Source organism: Falco peregrinus, chromosome 6 (genome assembly GCF_023634155.1).
Source record: "Falco peregrinus isolate bFalPer1 chromosome 6, bFalPer1.pri, whole genome shotgun sequence".
NCBI classification, from domain to species: Eukaryota; Metazoa; Chordata; class Aves; order Falconiformes; family Falconidae; genus Falco; species Falco peregrinus.
In genome coordinates, this window is record NC_073726.1 from 1,265,948 (window position 1) to 1,291,029 (window position 25,082).

At 45.7% G+C, this 25,082-nt stretch overlaps 1 protein-coding gene across 1 annotated transcript; it reads left to right on the plus strand.

The window, feature by feature from the left end:
- The first annotated feature begins 13,971 nt into the window (after window positions 1-13,971).
- LOC129784722 (olfactory receptor 10AG1-like) lies at window positions 13,972-14,905 on the plus strand. Its single transcript, XM_055807748.1, is given in 2 exon segments — window positions 13,972-14,528; window positions 14,530-14,905. Coding segments are annotated over 2 exon segments (750 nt in total). The 5' UTR covers window positions 13,972-14,154.
- The last annotated feature ends 10,177 nt before the right edge of the window (window positions 14,906-25,082 follow it).

Genomic DNA, 25,082 nt, shown 5'->3' on the forward strand with positions numbered 1-25,082 from the left:
ACGAGGAGTTAGCTGCAATATGTGCCGTGGCGGCTGGCCAGTTGGCATTTGTTGGGGCAAACAGTGTTCTGTCCCCATGGCGATCATTCTACCAGCACCTGCTTCAGCCAGCGTTGTGATGGTTTGACTTTTAATTCTGGAACAACTTCCCATCTCAATGGTTTCCCATCCTGCTGATGCTTTCCTGTGCTCAGTGCAGATTTCCCATTCCCACCGTAGTTTCCTACTTCAGCTGTGTTTTGTTTTGGGAGTTGAATTTCATGTGAAAGGGGAAGACACGGGGCCAGCACCACCAGCCCTGCAATGCCAACATCTGTGTGCTGGCCAGCCTTCCTTGAGGGTGGAGTTGGGAGGGGACCTTGGGGTACTTTTGGGTTGTTTTTGTCCTCTCCACTCTCTGGTCTGGGCCAGAGGTCAATCTTGGTCTTGCTGTCAGGGTAGCAAAGCTGTGTGGCGTTCACATGCCCCTTCCTGGGGAACGCTGGTGGGGCTGTACTGGGGGTCTGTCCTGGCTGTGGAGAAGCATCATGGGGTAGTGGGCAAGCACCCTTCCCTACGGGGTCTGCCAGTGCAAGGGGTCCACCAGTGGTGAGTGAGAGCTGCAAGGAGCCTTCCCCTGCCCCTCAACGTTTCTCTTGAAGTGAGGGGCCCAAAATGACAACACAGTGTCTTAGGTTTGGCTTCAGCCATTTACAAGGGGTCGAACACTGCCTTGGTCCTGCTGGCCACACTGTTTCTGGTATGCCTTTGTTCTGATACCAGCCAGGATGAAATTGGCCACCTGGGCACACTGCTGGCTCATGCTCAACCATCTGTCAACCTGCACCCTCTGGGTACTTTCCCACCAGGCAGCCTTCCAGCCACTCTGCCCCATGCCTGTAGCGTTGTGTGGGCTTGTTGTGACCCGAGTGCAGAACTGGCACTTCTCCTGGTTGAACTTCATACAACTTGACTCATTGAAATTGTCCAACCCGTGCAGATCCCTCTGCAGAACCTTCCTGCCCTCAAGAACATCAGCCCTCCCACCCAACTTGTTGTTGTATGCAAACTCACTGAGGGTGCACGCAATCCCTCTGGCCGGATCATTGATAAAGTTCTGGAGCAGGACTGGCCCCAACACTGAGCCCTGGAGAACACCGCTCCTTATGGGCCGTCACCTGGATGTCACTCCATTTACTACCACTCCTGGGGCTTGGCTGTCCAGCCAGCTTTAACCCAGCATAGAGAGTTTCCCCTCCCAGGAAAGTGTTCCAGCCACTGAGCATCTCAGTGACTCTTCACTGACCTCACTCCCAGTCATACACATCTTCCTTGCTGTTATGGGGAGAAAGATTGTCTTCCCTTGCTTCAGCTGATGCCCATTGCCTTCATCCTCCCATCATGCACAAGAGGCATAAACCTGTTTGCCTTTTCTTGCTGATATGACCCAAGAACACATGGGAAAGCTGTTATCAGGTGTCCCCAAAACCTCTTCTTCTCCTGGCTTTGCACCTTTCAAATAAGGCCAATGGCATCCAGGGCTGCATTAGGAAGAGCTCTGCCCAGGGGTTGGTGGAGGTGATCTTTCCTCTATACTCAGCCCTTCTACAATTTGTCTTGCTGACTTGCCCTTCATTTCTACTTTACCAGATTCCCCCATACTTGACTCAAAGATGTTGTCCAGAATTTTCACCCCTCCTACATTGTCTTTTTGTTCAAAACAAGTCCATGAGAGCATTTGTGCCATGTTGGTGAGGGGTGATCTTCCACTTTCTCTTCAACCAAGGCCTTCAAGTAAAGGTCTCTTTCCCTAGCAGTCTAAAGGAGATGTTGTTCTCCTTCTAACCTTCATCAGGAGGTTCAGAGAATGTGAGCAGAAGACCTTTGTACATGAAGGAGTTAGTGATGAGTGTCACAGGAAACCTGAGCAGGCCTGTGCTGTGCTCCACGTACCTCTTGGCCTTCAGGCTGGGCTGTGCTGAGTGTGCCCCTGGGTTGCAGAACAAGCCATATTGGAAGAAGAAATCTGCAGGAAGCTGCTGGTGAATGGCCAACCGCTCGCCCTTACCTTTACCTGGGACTGCAGTTACCAACTCCCAAGTGAACATCTCCTCTTAGAACACGAAAAGTGATGACTAGAATGGGTTTCCCTGGCAGAAAGCACTTCAAGGTCTCACAGGAGACAATGTGGGATAAGCCTTCTGCAGGCAGGATCTGCACAACTTGCTGCACCACTCTCCCAACACTGTAAACTCTGTGTTCCCGGCGTCGGAAGGGATGGAATACAGCTGACACGATTGTCTCCGTGTGAGGAGAGTTTGCTCTAACCAAGGCCATTTGAAATGACACTTTGTCTCAGAGTCCAAGTGCCTTTCTTACTGCGGCCATAACCAGCTGGGCTGCTGATGGCCAATCCCCCAGGGAACTGGACACTCCAGGGACCTCAAATTTGCCTTCATGGCCACGTGCCTCCTAGTGGCCTATGAGCTTCTCAGATGTCATGGGTGTCATAATGATAGCCCAGATCATCAGCCTTCTTGTGGCCTTGGTTACTCCTTGGTTAGCGGTTCCTGAATTGGAGAAGGCAGTGATAAAGAGATGCACAGGAATGGAAGAGATGGCCAAGGACCCTGCAGGTGCCATGAAGGCTTTTCAGGAAGAAGTTAGAAAAATAGCCACTATAGCTGTTCAAAATGGAATGACATTAGATATGAAGCTGGCGTCTCAAGGCAGACGCTGTACTGTTGTTAATACCATTCATTGCGTATATGTAGATCAAAGTGGGGGAAAACCTACAGATATAAAAAAGATCTGAAACATCCTAATATTTGTCATGAGTTCCCGAAAGTTCACACCTTCTATGGAACTCAGAAATTTGGAATATGCAGATGTCCTGGTTTCCTGATCTACAGCTCTGGGTTAAGAAGTTCATCTCCAGATGCCTTTCTCCTCTTCCTCTATGATCACCCCAATCCATTTTACCTATGCAGCTTCTCCTTTAAGGTTCAGAGAGGAAAAGCTGGACTGTCTTTCAGTAGTGTCTCTAATATTCCCTATGGGCAACTCTTCAGCTGTGGCAATAGACCTCATGGGGATCTGCTTGAGTATCTGAGAAATGTATTTTTTATTTAGTAATTTCTAATCCTCTCCCCCACACACCCCTTGGTAAGCAATCCCACTTTTATTTCTGTTTATACCCCGTTCTCTAAGGAAAGCAGGCAATAATTACTGCCAAGCACTTGCTACATTCATCTGCAGAGTTGGTTGAAGAAGTCTCATGTAAAGCGATGTAAGTCCCATGGGGCTGAGGACTAAAATAGTGGGGCTGTAGAGTTGAGGAGCAAGGCTGTCCACACAGTGTTTAGCTCCAGGGACTGCTTTTCCCACCTGGCCACACCTATTAAGGAGACACTCTGCATCAAGAGCAATTGGAAAAGTCTTCTATCACTTCTCCAGAGTGGTCATTACCTGCTTTCCTCTCTCACTGTACTTCTGAAACTTATCTCATTACCTGTGCAAGCAAGACTTGAAGACCAGATGTCCCTGATGGGAGAGACATGGCTTGTCAGGGCTTTCTGATTCGTAATGAGCCCAGGGTGTCTTTGGTGCTGTGAACTTGAGATCATGAGAGGAGACTGAAGAAACCTCTCAAGAACACCTAGTCAGAATCAAACCCCAATGTCCCTGGAAGCATTAACAAGCCCCGCTGAGGACCATGACTGAGAAAACCTCCCCATGGCCTTGTTAGAGCCCATCCTTGGAGGCTGTGAGTGCAGGTAGGCAAAGGCGCTGTGCAGGCAGCTCTGCTGCTGAGCAAAGCCTTGGCTTGCTTGATGAAGCAGAAAGGCCAAGCCATGGCCTGCAGCCTGTGGGAAGGTCGGTGCTGTCCCTCACACAGGGCTCAGGGCTCTTCCTGGGGACCATGGAAGGTGGGGGATCCAATGCAATGTTAAGGACAACAATGGCACAACGACTTCCAGCTTCCCCATGGGGCTGCAAGGAGGCAACGATGACCCAGTGCCATGAGGACAACGTGTCTTCTCACAGGCCTCAGTGTCAGAAACAGCTGCCATAGCCAAGAGGACAAAGAGCTGGGTTCTCTTCAAGCTTTCCAGCCTTGCTAAAACCCTTTTCCATCTCCACCACAGGCTGTTCTACATGGTTGGACACCTGCCCCTGTTTCCCTGCAGGCTGTAGGCACCATCTCGCTGCCCTACCTTGCTCTCACCCCAACAGTTCCATCTGTTCACTGATGTACCTCCACTCTCACTTGCTGTTCCTTGAAACACAAAGCCACGGGCTGATCCAGATTCCCTCTGGCTGAGCTCTTGCACCACAGCAGGACCCTTGGAGTGACAGTTCTTCCTCCAGACAGTCACTCTCCATTTTCAATATTACACTTTGTGAAATCTTTTCCTCTCTCCTGCTTTTTCCCACTACCCAGGAAAGCTTTACGGTCGCAGGACCCCCCCCTTTATGCAGGGAACCAACAATGTTTGCTTTTTCTCGTGGTCTTTCCCCTCAACAAAGTGAAGTCACCTGCACATGGTCTTCTACACCACGTGACTCCTGCTGGCCTTTCAGCTTCTCCAGGGACATGACCAAGCCACATGCCTGCTGCTGTCCTGTTGTGTCCACAGGCAAAATGGACATGACAGCCTGTACCCCAGCCCTTTTCCTGGAGAGGACCTATGCTGTACCTTGGCAGAGGGACTTCCCCAGCCACATGTTCCTGTTGCTGGCCTGTCACCTCCAGAGACAGAACTGGCCTCATAGGCCCCTTCACAGCCATGCCCTTCTTCCTGCGTTAGGGGTTCCTGAGACCCAGTTGCCCTCCTAATACCATACCTCCCCATCACCCTTATTCTGGCCCACCACCTGACCATAGAAAAGCAGGCTTGCTTCTCCCTGATTGGTCAAATACATTTCACAGAAGTAATTTGAATGGAGAAACATTCTTCACATGAACTCCTGTATTGGTGCTGACACAATTTATATATGTTCTTTTAGCTCTATGGCTTTTTTTCAGATTGGACTGACCTCTGGAGATCATCTAGTCCAACCCCCATGCTGAGGCAGGCTAAGCTGGACCAGCTTTCTCAGCATCTGGTCTAGGTAGGCTTGCAGTGTCATAGAATCATGGAAACAGAATGATTTAGGATGGAAAAGACCATAAAGATCATCAAATCCAACCATTACCACAGGATAGTCAATTCCATCACTGAATCATGTCCCCAAGCACTGCATCTATGTATTTCTGAAACACCTCCAGGGCTGGTGATTCCACCGCCTCCCTGGGCAGCCTCTTCCAATGCTTGACCACCCTTGTAGTGAAGATGTTTTGCCTCATGCCCAACGTAAACCTCTCCTGGTGCAAATTGAGGCCGTTTCCTTTTTTCCCTTTTCTCTTGTTATGCGGGAGAAGAGACCTACCCCCACCCATCTACAACATCCTTTCAGGTACTTCTAGAGAGCAGTAAGAACCCCCCTGAGACTCCTCTTCTCCACAGTAAAGAACCCAAGTCCTCTCAGCTGCTCCTCAACATACCAGGGCTCCAGACCCTTCACCAGCTTTGTTGCTCATCTCTGGACATACTCCAGCACGTCAAGGTTTCTCTTGAAGTAAGGAGTCCAAGACAGAAACATGGTGTTCGAGGTTTGGCTTCAGGAGTGCCGAGTACAGGGAAGCAATTCTGACTACAGGGGGTCGATCACTGCCCTGGTCCTGCTGGCCACACTGTTTCTGATACCAGCCAGGATGAAATTGGCCACCTGGGCACACTGCTGGCTCATGCTCAACCATCTGTCAACCTGCACCCTCTGGGTACTTTCCCACCAGGCAGCCTTCCAGCCACTCTGCCCCACACCTGTAGCGTTGTGTGGGCTTGTTGTGACCCGAGTGCAGAACTGGCACTTCTCCTGGTTGAACTTCATACAACTTTGCGGCGAATGAAGAGACGGGACGCAGCTTGATGCAAGCAAATGTCGGTTTATTGTACAGGAGCACAACTTTATATACACTTTCAAAGGCTGCGCGTCTTAAACCAATTGGTTCCTGAGGCTAAGCCTTGCATACTAGGCAATCCCTGATTGGCAGCTAATTAACAGCAAGGTGTTGCCTTTCCTTGGAGCCAACTATGGCGCCATCCGTTTCCCGCTCCCCTGTGCTCTGCAAACAGGCCTCATCATGTTAATTGCTGTCTAGACAAGCTCATCATGTTGATTGTTGTCTAGACAAGCCCGAGCACATTCCCCTCAGCTAACTCATTGCCACGCATGGTCCTAGTTTCCTGACCGCTCCTGCATCTCCCCCTTCCTGTTGAAAAAAAGAACCCCTGAAACCGAGCAAAAACAAGGCACAAGTAATAGAACAAATAAAAAACCAACTAAGACACATTATCAATGTCAAAATAACCCACTGTCTTTGTTCTGTACAATTTTACAATTTCCCCTTTTTGTTTTTGAACAGCTAGTACCAGGTTTGCCATGTTCTGCAGGGCCCTTGCAAACATGACAGCAACCAAGGTAATAGCAAACAAACAATACTGCCAATTGAGTGAATGGATGCCAAAAAAGGCTGAAATTTTCTCAGATTTTGATAACATGTTGCTGCAATGGGGCGCCTAAAATCCACGCAGCACATACCATCAAAATCCTCACAGCCATGTCCTTGAACCAACAACAAGAAGCAGTGGCAATTTTGACTCACATTCTTAACTGCCTACCAAACAAGGTGATTTAACTCTTTAATGCTTTCCCTGCTGTTACTCTGGATAAGAGAAGAACCGTGCGACACGTTCCCATCATAGCCTCCTACTACATTAGCATCCACAGAAAGACAATTATCGACATTCAAAGTGTAAACAATATCAGCTTCTTTTGGATTAACATTATACATAGGTGGAAGGGCACACCAAACAAGAACTGGTTCAGTCAAAAAGTTCAGAACATCGCATGCCTTCTCTGAACATACCTCTGGGGTCATTCCCTTCGTTCCTTCTCTTTTTTATGCAAAGAGAAACACTTTTACCACAACAGAGAAGCCCCTATTTACATCTCTGAGCCCAGACACAAACCGCAGCTGTATGCTCCACCAGGCTCAGGGCAGGAATCGTTCATGCAGTTACATAGCTATGTATCACTACAAGCATGCAGACACCTATTAGACACTAGATAACCATGTTTATCTTTCCTAGTCTCCTTCACAATACCCAGCTGTTCTCTCATCTCTTGTTAGGTCAAATATTCTCCAGCTTCCTCTCCTACATCTCTCTTCAGACATTCTCTATCCTCCTCTTTTTTGCTTGTTAATTGCGACAAGGCAAAGGTTGTGTGTAGCTGGGTGACCATGACCTGATTTATGTTACAATCAACTAAACACTGAATACAGGAAAAAAAAAAAAAAAAAAGTATGGGAGACATAAGGCAAACATCAATAAGGTGGTTAAAGATAATTATAATAAATCCTGTAATACTATTGAGTCATGGCCCAAAGTTTCCCAGCCGTGAGAAGAGACCAAAGGCATCCCGCCCCTGGCTCTGTTGCAGATCTTTGTTTTAAGGCTTTTAAGTTTTGTATACTTTTGTAAATTAATTCACAGTGGTCACTCAGATTCACATAACACATCCTATCAAAGTCTTCACACTTGTCTCCCTGTGCTAATAATGAAAATCAATAGCAACTCGGTTCTGTAGCAACATATGATGGACAGAATCAACATCTGTTAATAAGCCAGAAAAAAATATAGTATTTGTAGTATTACTTTGTTTAGCAAGCTAGCAGCCTAATTTACTAAGCAAGTTAAGAGCGTGTACTATTCTTACAGAAGAGATTAGAGAAGCAAAAATCTGTTATGCTGCATTCCAGAACTCAGCCTGAGAATTACAGTCTGCTGTGAGTTCTGCGTTACAATCATTTGACACATGTTGGGGTTGCGATTGTGAAAGTCGCCCGTTTACAATTTTCATTGGCATCATCACAGCTAGTTGTTTTAAAAGCAACCCTTGAGCTTCCTGATGTTCGACTTGTTGCAAAATATTCTGAAGCCAATCAATCAAGTTAGTATTAAAGTTAGTGACTCTCTAGGACCCTGCAAGACTGTGGCAAGACTCCCCCATCCTGACTGCCTTAATAGCCATCTCATTCATTTGCAAACAGCTGTCCCTGGGATACCTTGCCTGAGTCACAGAATCGGCACAGTTAATTGCTCCAGCCAACTGCTCATAGTTAACAGCAATTCCCCGATTAAGGTTTTCAGTCAAGGCCACTACACATAGCTCACAAAAATCAGATAACCACATCATATACTGTATCAGTTAGTACCATACAAAGCAATGACTTCCAATCATGCAGTGTGAGTGTATAAGGCTCTGCCATCACTTCAAGAAGGGACACAGCAAATGTATTATGAATCCTCCCTTCCCGCACTGCTTTGCTTAACTCTTTAACAGCCTCGTATTGCACAGGCTGCCGCTCTGCAGGTTGATTTGTCTGACAAAATACTGAACATGCCATAGCGACTCCCAAAACCCATCACTGAAGTGTTTCCCACTTGCATTCCTGCCACCAGTCCCTCAGACCCCCTTTCACCCTCCCCAAAATACAATCAATGCATCAGGAGAGACGAGGGGGTGGGGGAAAGGTCTAGCTCCTTTTCCAGATCTATAGGACCTGGATCAAAAGGTTTATCAGAGTCAATGGAATCATTGTCCGAGTTGTCCTGTTCCCGTGCTTGGTCCTGTGTTGTGAGGGTCGCTGCAATCAGTGACAGAAGCTTTGGGGGCAGAGGAGGTGTGGACAGAATCGCCATCGCTGACGGTGTCTTGAGAAGAGTCGCGCTGTCGGTGGAATTTACAGCTTCCTCTGGTTTAGCACCGTTAGTAGAATTAGTCCACACTTGGCAAAGAGGAGTCAGAATTTGCCACCAAGATGTTAAATGCATTCCCGACACGGTGTTCCCCTCCGCGGCAGCATCATACAATTGGCTGCTGTATGTACACACTTTCATTCTTTCAAAGTCTCTAAAGTTTCTTGGCTGCTCACCTGTCTCGATGCATACATGTGTTATCCTCGGGGTTTAGGTTGTCCGCCTGGTCCAGACAGCAAGACGATCGTTCAGCCAAGCCGTCTCCTCCGGAACGCAGCCCTCTTCCACGAGCTGTCTTTTTTTACCGACCAGTTCCGTCCTTATTCTTCCAAGGCTTCGGAACACCACCATAGGGGTCACCATTTGAGGAGACTGAGGCACAGACTCCCTGATCTGACTAGAAGACCCTTTATGAGTCCATATACGTCTTTTTCTGGGGACGAACCCTGATTCCCCGTTACAGATTTCCCACAGCTCACCTCTCAACTCCGGAGGGATTTCTGGCCGGCTCCTGCTTCCTTTCAGCAGATCATTCACAGTTCTGTGGGATTCGCTGCATGTCGCTCAGATAGGCGATTCGAGAGCCCTTCACTTTAGATCCTTAAACGCATCACGTCGGGGTCACCAATTTGCGGCGAATGAGGAGACGGGACGCAGCTTGATGCAAGCAAATGTCCATTTATTAGTGATTTTCTTACAATTATATACGTTTCTACCTTCTACATATTACACACTGATTGGTTAAATCTTAAGCGTAAAAAACACTGATTGGTTGATATTTAAGGCACGCCGTTAGAACAATAGGAACTTACTAGTTTATCTTGACATAGCAATAATTTCTATTCCAAAGTTAGGGAGTTTCTTTCTACACGGCTTTCTTGATTACATATTGGCGCCATCCGTTCCCTTATCTGGCTACTTGTTTCTCTGTCCGTCTGGTTGCCTCCTCAACTGTGACGGCTCAGGGGTCTGCAGTTAGCTGGTTCCTTTGCTCCCAGGGCTTGTGCCCTACAAGTTCTAACAAGTCTCTATTCATCAGGCTATCAGTACTTGGACTCTTGTCCTTGAGGCCTTGTCCTACATTTGTCCATCGCAGAAACCCTCCTTTAAGCATGGAACCCAACCCATTAGCCTTTTCTCGTGCTCTTTCCCCTCACCACTGAGAAGAAACCTGCACATGGTCTTCTATACCACATGACTGCTTCTGGCCTTTCAGCTTCTCCCAGAGACATGACCAAGCCACATGCCTGCTGCTGTCATGTCATGTCCCCAAGAAAATGGACATGGCATCCCTATCTTCCTGGAGAAGGCCTAGGGGGTACAGTGGCCGAGGGACTGTCCCAGCCACGTTCCTGTGGCTGGCCTGGCACCTCCCAAGAATGAAATGACCTCACATCCCCCTTCACAGCCATGCACTTCCTTCTGCATTAGCAGTTTCTGTAAGCATAACTGAGTTCCTAACAGCATACTCCTCCATCACGATCCTTCTGGCCTGGGACCTGACCAGAGAAAAGCGTGTTTGTTTTATCAAATTTATCAAATATAATCCCTAGAAACCATTTGAGTGGAGAAATATTCTCAAATAAAATCCTATATTTGTATTGACATATTTTCTATATCCACTCATTCCTTTTTTTCTATTTTTTATTATTTCCCTCAGCATAGTCTTTCTTCAAAAACCTTTCAAGGGGATGATTCACTGCATCATAGAGTAACTCATGCTTGAAGGGAGTCCTAAACAACAGTTTGTCTGGCTCACCTGCCCAGGACATAGTGAACTAGAGGAGGTTGCTCAAGACCTCCACCCAGTTTTGTACCGTCCACAAAGGTGCCGAATGCGCACACAGTCATAGCATACAGGGGGATCAGAAAGATGTTCAACAGTGTTGGTCCAAGTGCTGGTCACTGAGGGATGCAGCTAGTAACTGCCTGCATGGAGGATTCTGTACCACTGATAACAGTGACTGAGAGGGGACATGACATCATTACAGGTAACACAACACCAACATCAACAATAATTACAGACCACAACCCAGGTCTGTAATGATTTCCATGATGACAGCTCTGCAGAAGAGCAATGGGTTCATGTTTGGAATAATATCCAGTCATCAGTTTGCACACTGCACCCTTGAGCTCCTGGTTCCTCATGCTGAGGGGGTTCACTGCTGGAGGCACCACTGAGTACAAGACTGACAACATCAGATCCAGGGACTGGGACGAGATGGAGGGGGGTTTCAGGTAGGCAAACGCACCTGTGCTGACAAAGAGGGAGACCACAGCCAGGTGAGGGAGGCACGTGGAAAAGGTTTTGTGACATTCCTGCTCAGATGGGATCCTCAGCATGGCCCTGATGATCTGCACGTAGGACAGCATGATGAAAACAAAACAGGCAAAGGCTAAACAGGCACTAACCACAAGAACATTTTACTTTGAGCCTTTCAATTCTTTTCCCCATCCCATCATGGGGGGAGCTGTGTGGGGCTTAGCAGCAGGACAGTCATTATGGAAGGAATGTTGTGGGTTGATTTTTGAGACAGGTATCCAACATGATAGAATGAGCTGAAGGAATACTAAAACTAATCAAGAATGCCACCCTCCTCATCAGGAAAAAGGAGCTAAGTGACCTGCTGGGCCTTTCCATTACCATTTGAGTCTCTTTGTGGAGAGGTTTCTGTTAACTGGGAATCAGAAAATTCACCTTTCTTTCTCAGTGCTAAATGCCCAGGAAGCTTAGCATGCTCCCCTTCAGACGTAGATTTGCTCACATCAGAGAAAAAAATCTCATGGCCCATCGCAAATTCAGTTCATTTCCCTTTGTGCATCGCTCTTGAAGAACATCTTCATTTCTCCTGTAGAACAGAGTTCAGCATCTCATGGCCAACTCGGTCTCGAGGATAACATGGGGCAGTCACAGGTTTGGAGCCAGGGAGGTGGAGGTACAGGGAAGCCTTTTCTGTTCCTGCACAGATTGAATGGATTTATTTTCTGCTTCCCTTCTCTTTGGTTTGGTTTAACTTCCTTCCACAGGTTTGGCACTTTTAGCACCTAAACTACATGTCTCTTTTTTTTTCTACTTTTTAAAGTCCTGAAATTATGTAATTATACTGGACAGCACCAAAAGCAGCCACAGGCATCTGTCCAGCATGGCTGGGCTCACTGGAATGGGCTTCCTTCACCTTTGACAAATGCTGCCCGTGAGACAATCACCATGGAAGAAGTACTCTGCCAGTTTCCTATGAGCAAAGCTCTCCTGAACTGTGATCTTGCGAAGCATTGAGACATCTGAGAATTGAAAAGAATAGTCTGTATGTTTGAAGACTTTGGAAACAAGCAGGACATGCTGGTATGTGGATAATCTGCCTGTGAAGGGTTGCTTTGAATTAAAGCATTTGTTTAAAATAGATGTTGGTATCTCACAGGTCTTGTTTGGTTTGTTTGTTGGTTTGTTAGTTGTTGGGGGGTGTGTGGTTTGTTTGTTTTTTAAGAAAAGCATTGCATTTTTCTGTGCATTTATAGAAGGAGTTAGATTAGAAAACAATTATGGTGACATTTCTCTCATGTGAACTCTAATTTTATCCGGGAAATTTTGAATGGCACCTCTGTGAGATAGATACAACCCAGAGGGAAAAGGCAGGAATACCTTGGAAAGAGAATCAAACTCTTAGGATGACATGCTTTTGTGAAATGAAAATTTTCTCTCGAGAAAACCACCCCGTGTTTTTCACTTGGCTGTTTTGAATGCTTTTATTACGTGTGTTCTAACCTGCTGTTCTCATCATTAATACGTCAGAGTTTAAGACGACTTCTCAAAGGGCGTTAGTGACAGCTGGAGAGACACAGCCAGCATCCTCAGTCTTCTGCCTGGAAGAGGATATTCGTTCCCCATGTCCAACTGAGATACTTCAACATCTTTCAGCTGAGTCTCTGCTTCGTAAGAGGCAATCTGCGGTTGCGGTGCTGCTCACTTGTAGCTCACACCCTTCAAGTGTGCCCAGTGAGAAGTCTACGCTCTGGGAAAGGTAGGACACGCAAAGGGAAGGCTCCGTTCCTCAGACAACAAGAGCATTGCTCTGCTTCCACGAGAGCTTGCAGGGGACTGGGAAGCATTGCAGGGCTGGGATTGGAGCAAATGGGTCCTCGGTTGGTTTTGTAAGCTGTCATAAATCCAGGAGACAGAGCAGAAATTTAAAATGATTCAGGACTCCAGAAGTTCTAAAAGCATGACCTACTCAGGAAAAACTGGGTGTTGTGGGGAGGTCACCCACTTTTAATCTCTTCTGTATGACTGAAAACTGCATGAAGCATTTTGACTGATTGCAAAAAATGTCTTTAAGCACCCTGAAAACTTGTGATGTATGCATCAGCTGCTGTTTATCTACCTACCTAAGATGTTCTGCGGATGCATCAATGTCACTGGATTCATTGGCAGATAGAACTGTGTTTTACTTCTGAGGAGATTCACATGTCACCATGCAAAAAGGAATGATTCAGATTTAAAAGAGCCTCCCAGATATTTGAGTGTGTGGACACAGCATCAGGGGATGAGCCCTTACATGTGAGGAGAGCTGGGATTCATGTCTTTCACTCAGGTCTAAGAATCAAGTCATACTCTGCCTTGCTTTGTTTTGATGGCTTCTCCTTACCCAGCCTTGCCTTGCTTTATCTTCCCCCTTTTCCTCCCCATCCTCATTTTCACCCTATCTCTTCTGCATGTTCTGATGTTAAATGCAGCTCTTACAAGACCTGGACAAGGAGTGTAAGAAAGACTGTTCTTGAAGGGGCTAGTATATATCTAATTCCTTTCTTCTCATCAGTCACCAGGTCTTCTATTTAATAAAATCACCTTTAAAAAGAAGTCAAGTTTCTTTTTTCCTGATGACAAAACCCAGTCACTGAGGCTCAAGGATTCCATTCTCCCCTCTCTTTACAAAGCTCCCTGCATCAAGCAACCCCTGTTAGATTCCCTAACATTCATGCAGGCCTTGGTCAACCTCACCTAATCCCGCAATCACGTGTATGCTGGTGTTTGGAGTCTTTCTCTAGGCTTGAAGCGTATGTGATGGTGGACAGGCCATCATCATCCTCTAAGAGCCTGTTGTTTGGATTGCTCTGTATAGGGAAAATGCCCCAAAGAAAAGGCTTGGAGAATCACACTGTTGGATCTGGATTCATTCTTGTGGGGTTTTCTGACCTGCCCGGCCTGCAGGGCCTGTGCTTCACAGTCCTCCTGGTAATCTACCTTGTGGTCCTCATAGGGAACAGCCTGACTGCTCTCATCACAGTGGTGGACTCAAGCCTTCACAGCCCCATGTATTTCTTTCTGAGGAACTTGTCCTTCCTGGAGATCTGCTACACATCGGTCACTCTGCCAAAAATGCTGGTGGGTTTCCTGAGGGAAGATGGCAGGATCTCCTTCCTTGGCTGTGCTGCCCAGCTGTATTTCCTGGTTTTGCTGGGCAGCATCGAATGCCTACTCCTGGCTGCCATGGCCTACGACCGCTACGTAGCCATATGTGACTCCCTGCACTACACCCTGACCATGAGCAGGGTGCTCTGCATCAGACTGGTGGTGGGGTCATGGGTGGCTGTCGTACCACTGCAAGTAGGACAGACCTACCAGGTGTTCACTTTACCCTTCTGTGCATCCCATGACCTTAACCACTTTTTCTGTGATGTCCCCCCTGCTAGAACTGGCTTGTGCAGACACTTTCTGGAACCATGTGATGCTGTACACCATCATCGTGGTATTTGCAGTCCTTCCTGCCTCCTTCATATTTATTTCTTACATTGCAATTATCAGGGCAATTCTGAAAATGCCTTCGGTTCTGGGCAGACACAAAGCTTTCTCCACCTGCTCTTCACACCTCGGGGTGGTGATGCTCTTCTATGGCTCAGCCACAGTCGTCTACTTAAAGCGACGGTCAAAGGATTCCGTAGACACTGATAAATACTTTGCCCTGTTTTACACAATTGTGACTCCCATGTTCAACCCTGTCATCTATAGCCTGAGGAATAAGGAAGTGAGAATTGCCTTGAAGAGACTCCTACGGACAAAGTGAAACCACAGGGTATGTAAAATATTCCTAAATGGTACCAGAAGTCCCACTGGGGCTGCCTTGTGCCAGGGCCGGCTGCAGGGCTGTGAAGGTGGCTGTGCAGGCAGGGGTGCCCAGGGCTGTCCTTGCCAGCAGGGTCCCTGCAGCCCAGGGGGCTGTGTGCTGGGGCAGGGGCTCTGCCGCCTGCCAGGGGCAGCTCTCAGCCTGCCCAGGAGCTCCCGTGGGGCTGTGGGGAGAAGCTGTGGGTGGAAGGAGCAACCCTACTGAGGGCAAGGTCCTTGTGCTGGTGATCGGGTGCTGCATGGGTCAGAGGTACTCACAACCCCAGCTCAGGCCCAGGTCATTTCCAAGGGGACGTGTCATGAGCATGTTCATTGCAGGGGTTCCCTGCTTCACTCTGTGCTTTCCTGAATCTGTGTGTCCACTTCTCTGTGTCTTGGCTTGTTAGGAATGGAAACTCAGCTGTGGAGGTCAGACCAGGGGCACAGACTATTAAAGCATTACACAGGTTTACCAGGAATTTCAGCAAGTGCCTTCACTCCCCACTAGCTTCCACATCAAAATATCCTTTCCTTTTCCATCAGGGTTTGGGTGACCTGTTGTTCTTTCAGGCATGCAGACAGGGAGCGGCTGCAGGGCAGAGCTGGGCACACAGGGGCTGAGCTGGGCTCTCTGAGCGCTGGCAGGGAAGAACCATGGGGCCAGAGAAAGAGCTGCTGGCAGGGAAAGCTGCAGGATGGAGACATAGGGACAGAGGGGGCTTGGGGCAGTGGAGGAATGCTGAGGAGAACACTAACACAGGGTAGATAGGGGCACCACCCACTGTGCCCTACCATGCAGATGCCTTCCCTGAAAATACACAAGTTTTCTCTCTTCTATAAGCTATCACAGCCTTTAGCTCATAAGTTCCAGGCTCCTTGGTACCTCCTCATCCAGCAGAGCTGGGCAGCTGAGAAGGAGCTGGAGGGACACACCAGATTCCCTCACACTGCCCTAAGGCACAGACAGTCCCCTTGCCTCTCAGCACTCACCCTGCTCTCCCTGAGCACAGCACAAAATCCTGACCTGACTCTGGCCATGGCCGTTGCTCAGCACGGGCAGAGCCGATGCTGACAGGCCCTTCTGCGCTGGGAGCAGTTTGGGCTGAGCCAGTGCAAGGCCAGGAGTGGCCCCTGCCCCCAGGGTTCCCATGAAGCCCCTGCTGCAGAGCAGGGCTCACTGCTGGGCAGCCAGCGGGCACAGCCCCTGCTCCTCACAGCACACTCGGCCAGCAGTCAGCACAGCTCCAGCCACGGCTCTGCAGGGAGCTCTCCTAGGAACGGCAGAGGGGTGGACGTGGGGCAGCGGGGTCGGATCTAAGAGAAAGGGCTTTACCTTGGCTCACGGTAGTCTTTCCTGACTTGTCACTATGTTTGCTTCATGAACAGGACCCTATGGTTGGAGGCAGCAGATGTCCAATACGAGTTGCACCACCCAGTTCCTCCTCCTGGCTTTTGGAGACACATGGGAGCTGCAGCTCTTGACCTTCTGGCTCTTTCTGGGCATCTACATGGCTGCCCTCCTGGCCAACAGCCTCATCATCACCACTGTAAGCTGTGACCACCACCTCTACACCCCCATGTATTTTTTTCTTTTCAGTCTCTCACTGCTCGACCTGGGCTCCATCTCCACCACTCTACCCAAAGCCATGGCCAACTCCCTCTGGGACTCCAGGGACATCGCCTATGCAGGATGTGCTGCACAGCTCTTTCTATTTCTCTTTTCCCTTTCAGCAGAGTGCATGCATGTGCCTCTTATCCCTATTTCCATAAGCATTCCGTTAGTTAATAGATACTGTAATGCTTGTTACTCCTCTCCCTCCTCCCTGCTGTTTGTGGACTATTTCTAATGCATGGTTTGTCTCTGTTGCTATTATTTTGCTTAATTTAGTGTAGCACAGAGACTCTGCAAGTGGAAAATGATTTCTTCTTTCTTGGGCCTTAACATATAGGATCCTGAATCATGTTAATAAACTAGAAGTATTGTGATTAGATTCTGCTGATGGATACAAGCTCCCCTCTTGCATATGTTTCAAAAAAGTAGTATATGGATGTATCTTTGGCAGGTGTTTAGAAGTTGAATTCACCTGGGGACAGAGCTGGAGATAATTTTCACAGAAAGCTCGTCGTTTGCACGGAGTACAGGGTTAGATTCTAGATTCTCCTCTAAATGTATAAGACTATTATTTCAGGACCAAATTGTACTTGTTAGGATGTATTTATATTATAATAAAAGAAATATATACTGTAATTGCAGGTGTTTGCCCTAGCTTCTAGATTTAAAAGACCAATTAAGCAGCACACAAATAATAACTTACTGAAGATTTCTTTAAGGAATAGTCAGTTCCAGCTATTTGCATTTTTAAGCCTCTTAGAAATGGTTGGGTGTATTTTGCAGATACCTTTCCACATTTTCACCTTTTATATGGAAAGATAAATTGTCTTAGAAACTCCTTCTAAGCCGGCTTTTTGGGCTGGAAAGTAGGTTTCTGGAGACATTCTGAGATGGGTTGTTTGTGGGGGTTTTTTGTTTGTTTTTTCTTTTTTTTTTTTCTTTAAGTGAGAGAAAGAAACAACAAAGCATTTTAAGCTAGACAGTAACAAAAAATTGCACCGCAGTGTTCGCATAACACCTGTAATAGTTTGTACATATAGTACAGCAATGACTTGTGTGTTCGTAGGGAAGAGGCCAATACATTTTCTTTCTAAGCTATGTATTCTTGGTTTCAGTCTATAGCTTCTAAGCTAAGGAACTAATTTTTCATACCTTTCTCTTTCGGGGGGTTTTTTTTTGTTTGGTTTTTTCCCCCCACCCTGGAGGATTGCCTTATTTGCTAAATATGACACCTTATTCATCTCACAGCACCGCTCCAAGTGCTCATATGGCTTCTTCCACCACAGAGCTTTCTATATAAATTTTTCCATTATGGTGCCCACACAAGCAAATGAAAAAAAAAATCTACATTTTTGTATTCCTCAGGAAACGGAATCCTGGTTGTATTGAAGCCAGTGGTAAAACCTCTATAGATTTCCTCGGGTCAGGATAACATTTGTGGCCTTGACCACCGGTGCTTTTCTAGGTTGAACCATTTCTGTTACAACTTTCAGATGTTCAATCAACCACTTAGAACAGACTAGCCCTTTTGTATAAAATTGCATCAGAGAGAACAGAAAATTCAGAAAATAGTGCAGCAACTCAACTGTTTGCACCTTTTTGTCTCTTGGGGATCATGGCATTTTGCAAAATCATTCCTGCTCAGGGATAAATTGCTCAATTAACATATTCAAACAAATCAGAATCAAAGCTGTTTATTGATCTATTCATAGCAAGTAATTAAGTAGCCATCTGAGCTATAGCTTTTGCTGCTTTTAGTTATGCATTTCCTGATAAGGTAAAGTCATATACAATTGTACTAATATATGTTCTGCTGCTAATAATAGCTTAAATAACTTTTTCGTTTACAGTGTATGCTGCATCAAAATGCAGTGCTTGAGGGAAGTCTGCACATTAATAAACCCGTTTTGTTGTGGGTTTTTTTTGGCTTCATGCACAGTGGTTAAAGAATTCTCATTGCCGTGTACTTTGAGAGCCACACATGAAGAGCAGTTTGTACAGGCTAAGAATTCTCATTCTTCTGTTATGAGTTTTAGACTTTGAGTCTTTATTCCTCCAGGTCCATGTCTTTTTTTTTTTTTTCTAATCATGGGCTTTCATCCAAGAAAAATAAGATGTACATCCCAGAGAACTGATTAAAATAATTTCCAACAATACATTGAGAGTGATTTTGCAGGTCACAAAGCCATTGACTTTCCATTCAGTCTGAAGGAAGCCAGTAATAAGATATTCCATGTAAATTAAATCATAAGGGACTTCTGAAAACATACCCAAAACCAAGAATCTTGTAAGACTATAGGGTAATTCAGGTTTGAAGGAACTGCAGTAGGCCATCTACTCCACTATTCTGCTCAAAGCCGGATGAACAGTCCTTGTCTAGTAGTAAGTAAAGACTATCTGAAATTCAATTTTCCTGCCTTACAGTTTTGGGGTTTTTTGGGGGTTTTGGTGGGGTTTTTTTATTATTATTATTTTGAACTTGCAGCCCAATATATTTAAATTATGTTTGGAGCTAGGGATCTGTTTACAGGCCGTAACAAAGGGTGATTAGAAAAACAAAATTAGTCGAAATAGTTTGGAGACTTTCTTAAGAAAGTGCAAAACCAGACACCTCTGTGAAAATACACTATGTTATCACAATAAACAATAAAGCTATAGGTACACTGTAAATTTCTGGGGAAGCCGTTTTCAAGCAGGGACCCTGCAGTTCGTGCGGTTGTCTCACAGTCTTTATGCCAGTTAACTACAGTCTAAGGAGATCGGTGTCCTGTTCCTGACTGATACAGATTTTGTCTATGATTTTAACAATTTATTTGATTTTATTATCATTATCTTTTTCAGTTAGGTCAACATGGGGCTGATGCTTCTTATTGTCTATATTGTCTGTTTAGAATCATGGAATCATGTAGGTCGGAAAAGACCTTTGAGATCATCAAGCCCAGCCATTAACCCAGCACGCCAAGCCCACCACTAACCATGTCGCTTAAGCGCAGCATCTATGTGTTTTCAAAACGCCTCCAGGGATGGTGATTCTACCACCTCCCTGGGCAGCCCGTTCCAATGCTTGGGCACCCTTTCAGTGAAGAAATGTCTCCTAATATCCAATCTAAACCTCCCCTAGTGCAGCTTGAGGCCATTTGCTCTTGTCCTGTTGCTTGTTACCTGGGAGAAAAGAACAACCCCCCCTGCCTACAGCCTCTGTCAGGCAGCTGTAGGGAGTGAGAAGGTCCCCCCTGAGCACCCCCCCAGACTCAACACCCCCAGTGCCCTCAGATGCTCCCCATCAGCCTTGTGCCCCAGCCCCTTCCCCAGCCCCCTACTCATCTCTGGACACGCTCCAGCCCCTCGGTGTCTTTCTTGCAGTGAGGGGCCGCAAGCTGAACGTGGCATTCCAGGTGCGGCCCCACCAGTGCCGGGTATAGGAGGACGGTCACTGCCCTGGTCCTGCTGGCCACACTGTTTCTGATACAGGCCAGGCTGCTGCTGGCCGTCTTGGCCACCTGGGCACACTGGGGGCTCGTGCCCAGCCGGCCACTGACCACCCCTCCAGGCCCTTTCCCACCAGCAGCCACCCAGCCCCTGCCCCCCGCCTGCAGCTGCCTGGGGCTGGTGTGACCCAGGGCAGGGCCCGGCACAGAGCCCTGTTGAGCCCCATCCAAGTGGCCTCAGCCCCTCGGCCTGGCCTGCCCAGCCCCCTGCAGAGCCCCCTGCCCCCCCGGCAGATCGACGCTCCTGCCCAGCTTGGTGTCCTCTGCCAGCTGACGGAGGGTGTGCTCCATCCCCTCGTCTGCGCCGTCGGTGAAGATGTTGAACAGGACTGGCCCCGCCACCAAGCCCTGGGGACACCCCCTGTGCCCGGCGCCAGCGGGATGTAGCTCCATTCCCCACCGCGCTCTGGGCTCGCTCCAGGCAGCTCCTAACCCCGCGCAGAGCGCCCGGCCCGGCCAGGAGCAGCCAGGTTCTCCAAGAGATGCTGTGGGAGACGGTGTCAGTGTCCAGGTAGACACCACCCACAGCATTTCCCTTGTCCACTGGGTGGCTCATCTTGTCGTAGAAGGAGATTTATTTAAATTTATTTATTTAGAGAATACATCTTGTGGAACAGGAATTCCTTTGTGAATATGCAGTTGTTAGCACGACTGAAGCTTGATCTTGGTAATCCAAGTAGCTATTACTGTCAATAAATGAATGAAATGATAAGCCTATGGATCATAATTGCAATTTAATAAGTGTACATGTATATGTAAATTAAAAAAATAATACCACTTCTTTTCTTTTTTGCTCTTTCACATTTACATTTCTCATATCCTCTTTTCTTCTTGTTTCCTTGGAAACTTCCATTTTGAGAAGATAACAATAGGTTCAGTATTAAGTATATGCAGAACGCTAGCTGTTTTCTGCGTTCTCGATGCCCATCCAGTTTCCAGTTGGTATGGGAGGTGATGGAACATTTCCCTCATTTGCAGAAAGGAACTTGGAGAACTTTTGTGCCCGCTGGTTAGTAAGAGGGGAAAAGGCAATGCAGGATATAGAATCACTTTGCTTTTATAGGAAGGATCTTACCTTCTTTGCTGTAAGAAACAAAGTGATATAGAGGACAGCGATACAATATACTAATAGAATGTCGAAAGTTAGTTGACAAAATTATGTATCTTCATTCACTGTTGTCATTCGACTTCCTAGTAACTCCTGCCTGTGACCCCCTTGGTATGAAATTTTCCATGGGCCACTGATCTCAGTCTCTGAGGTGGGAAGGGAACGGCACGCTGGTTCTGCAATTCTTCCGTTCACCCTGAGAACGAGACCCTGAAGGGAGGAGGGCTGCTGTTTTCAGCATATTTGTGAGTCTGTCATTTCCCAGAGCTGTAGGAGCTGTAACAAATAATCAGAGTGTGGGAGCTAAAAGCATAGATACAGAGAACAGAACAAGATTTGTTGGTGTTGTGTTCCCATTTTTATTCCTATTCGCTGTGCCTGCAGGCAGCATATGAAAAGCATAAAGCAGAGTTACTACAGGACATGAATTACTGTTTCAAGCCTGTTTGTCTTTGGAGGAAATCAGACCACAGCTTCATGAATTCAGGAGTTTCACAAGTGAAATAGAAAACTTTATTTGCTGTTTGGTTGGTTTAGTTACAATAAAGCAATTATAATACCAGTAGTAAATAATATTTATGAGTAGATGGAGAAAAAACAAAGTTAAACATTGCAATATGGAAATATGCTATTTTTCCTAAGTAGCTATCCAAATCAGAACTTAATATATAAACTTTCACATTGCTATACAGGAACAGATCAAGAATGTTAGTTGCAGTTAAAATTCCTACTTAATAAGAATTTTTCAGAAAGAGTCTGAGAGAGGAGTGGGTTTTCTGCAGTCCTACACAGATGAACAGAAGCTGCTCCAAAACTTGCTCAAGCTTCAGCATTCTATTCTCAGTGTTCTTTCACAAAACATGCCCATAAGCTTTCATGTATCTTGTCCAGCCTTAAGAAATTTATTGATCAAACCTTTCTTCTCTGTCAGTGTTCTAGAAAAGCTGGTTTCAACTTCTAGTGATTTTTCAAGCAGAAGGGTAGCAGGAACAATGTACCTGCTCTGCTCTGATCTACATCCCCATGTCCTAGAAGTGGAAACCCACAGCTTTTCGAAATACCTTTTTTTCCTTAGGCGTCGTCATGTTGCCACAGAACTGAAGCAGGCATTAATTCATAGGTTAAATGTTTCTCATGAAATAGGTATTCAGTCTCCTAGGTAAATGTTAGGTAGGTAAATGGTTAGTTAATAGGCCATTTTTTCTTGTCCATTGTTAATACACCCTTTAATCATGTCTTTGTTTCACTCTGCACCTTTGCTTGTCTCTTAGCAATTCGTTTGAGGTTTTTTGATACTGTGATCAGAGTCTCTTAGTTTCACCTTATCTTCATCATTCTTTGAGCTGGTGAACTGTATGTGGTGATTTTCCCAATTATCTTTGCTGTTGTGTAAGAATTAGACTTAATCCATTATCACTAAGTGAAAAAGGCTACATGTTGCTTTGGTGTTTGTTAGAAATAATAGTAGCTGGTAAGAGCTTTGTGGGTATTAGAAATCCTGTATGGAAAATGTAACTGCAGTGCTGTAAGCCCTAGTTTCTTTCCTGTGCTTTTTAAAGAAAAACCAGTGCATTTGTGTTTTAATTTTGCAGTTATAGCAGAATGTTCCAAACTGGCTGTTTCTCAGTCCCACTCTGCAAATGTGCTCGACCTATTACAGGTTAAGATTGACTATATTTATTTTTCAAAAGACAGATAGAGGAAGGCAATAATTACTCCACTGTTTGTGCTGAATCGTCTTTTATAAAAATTGTGTAAAACTATTCATGGTTATTGTTTTCACAGAAAGAGTCACAGACATTAATTCTTTATGAACCCAGGTTGTCTTGGGGAAAAGTCATCTTTCTTGCTGAATAACTGAAACAGATTAGTTTATTAATTTCTTAGACAAAATTAATCTATATGTTATGTCACTGCACATCTTGACAAGAATTTCTCTTTCACCCATATCCTAAATGCATTACACCTGAGTATTTTTTCTTACGCAAATTTGCAGTACCAATATCCGGTGTTTCTTTTTCCATTCCCATTCCTGAGATGAGTGTGTGTCATAAACAACTGTATGAAGAATCAAGCTAAATGTATGCGATTAGAAGAAGATGGTACGTTCCAACGCATAGAACAAAAGAATCACAACAAACCGCACTCCCTCCTGTGTCTAGGGACTTCCTTGGCCTTTCCTTCCGTGCCCTGTCTTGCCTTAGGAGACAAGTGTTCAGCTACTGTTGAAGCATTGCCTGCCCTGTTTGCATTGATGAGATGATCCTGTTCATTTCTTGAAGCTGTGACTTTTACCGATTATCTGAAGGTTATGGTTAGGCTTCCCTAAATTCTGACCTGAGCTTTCCCAGCTGACAGCCTGGGGCATTGAGCTGTATCTTCTATATTAGATTTTACATCTGGAAAGCATTTCTGCTTCTCAGGAGCCTCTTTAAACAGTCTTTAGTTAATGTTTGGAGCTCAGAAGTAACTGGAACTGATTTGTAAGAACTACTTTTTGTTGTTAGTAACGTTATCAGATCCCAGCCCCTGTATGATACCTTCTTTTCACAGTGAGCTCATCAGCTAAACCTCCAAAACACAGCAGAACGCATATGAACTTGAGAATGCATATGTAATTACTAACGTATGTGTGGCTGGCTGAGGTATGAAAGCCCCAAATACATCTTCTTCCAGGAGTATGTTTGAGTATGTTTTTTTAGTGTGCTTTTTATGTGTGTATGCTTGATGTTATTTATCAAATCAGACTGTTAAAATATTTCTCTGAATTGTCTCTGAAACAGAGTGCCTGAAATAGCTTCCCCTTTTCACCTTGTGAATAATTCTGCATGTCTCCCCTACTTCTCCACATTTTCTGTATAGTATAGCCCATTCTTTCCTTGAATCCCCTTCAATAATTTCATACTCTGCCTGCATACGTTTGCTAATGTTAAACTATGTTGCTTAGAGCAGCCAACATTGCCTAAGCGTGTATGAGGATGGAGTTTTACAAAAAGTTAGAGTATGCAGGAAGTATAACATATTTAGAATGAGGTTCGCTACCATCATTGCTATTATAATCTGGGGGAGTGCCTTGTCCCCTTGAACTTTTGTGCCTATATGTGCTTGTGATATAAGCCATTTGTACCTGTAGAAATACGTGTGTGTGTGTGTGTGTGTGTGTGTGTGTGTGTGTGTGTGTGTAATATATATGTATATATTCCACATATATATATATGTGGAAATCTATATAGTTATTTCTATAAAGGGGGTGGCCTCCAGGTAATGATCACTTCCTCTTGGAAGGGATTACTTCAACAAGATCCTTTTCCAATGTACCTCTTTAAATATTTTGTTATGTGAGATTTGCTCAATGTGAGAAGATGAAAAAGATTAATTTCCTATTTTCTGTAAGGTAGACATATTTTACTGCAAAGGCATATGGACAGTAACTTCTGTTGTCAAGGAATGTGTGTTGCCAGCAAAAATTATTCATGATCACTTCCTTAAATAGTTGGAATAAGGAGTGGGAAAAATATTTCACTTGATTAATAGGATTAGGAATAAGAAATCAAGAACCGTATTTTCTGGAAAAATGGATCTGCAGATTTAAAAAAGAAAAAGAAAGGATGCTTCCCATATCTACTAATGGAAATTTAACTTTGTATCTGGGCATTTGTTGGCCTGTGCCATGATGAAGATGGAGCTGCTAACAAGATGAAAAAGATTGAAATGCAGTTCAGCATTTCAGAAGCAGCAGCTAAAGATTTGGAATCAGTTACCAATGTAGCTGTTGAACTATAATGAGTTTCAGAAAGTGGCAGCTGATTAGTACACGCCGCTCTTTCTGTTACCCTAGAAAATACCCATTAGGCTGGTTTCTGTTGGAAGCATACCCCAACACCGCTTTGCAGAAATAGCTGGGATGTTTGGGTAGTCAGCATGGACTCTG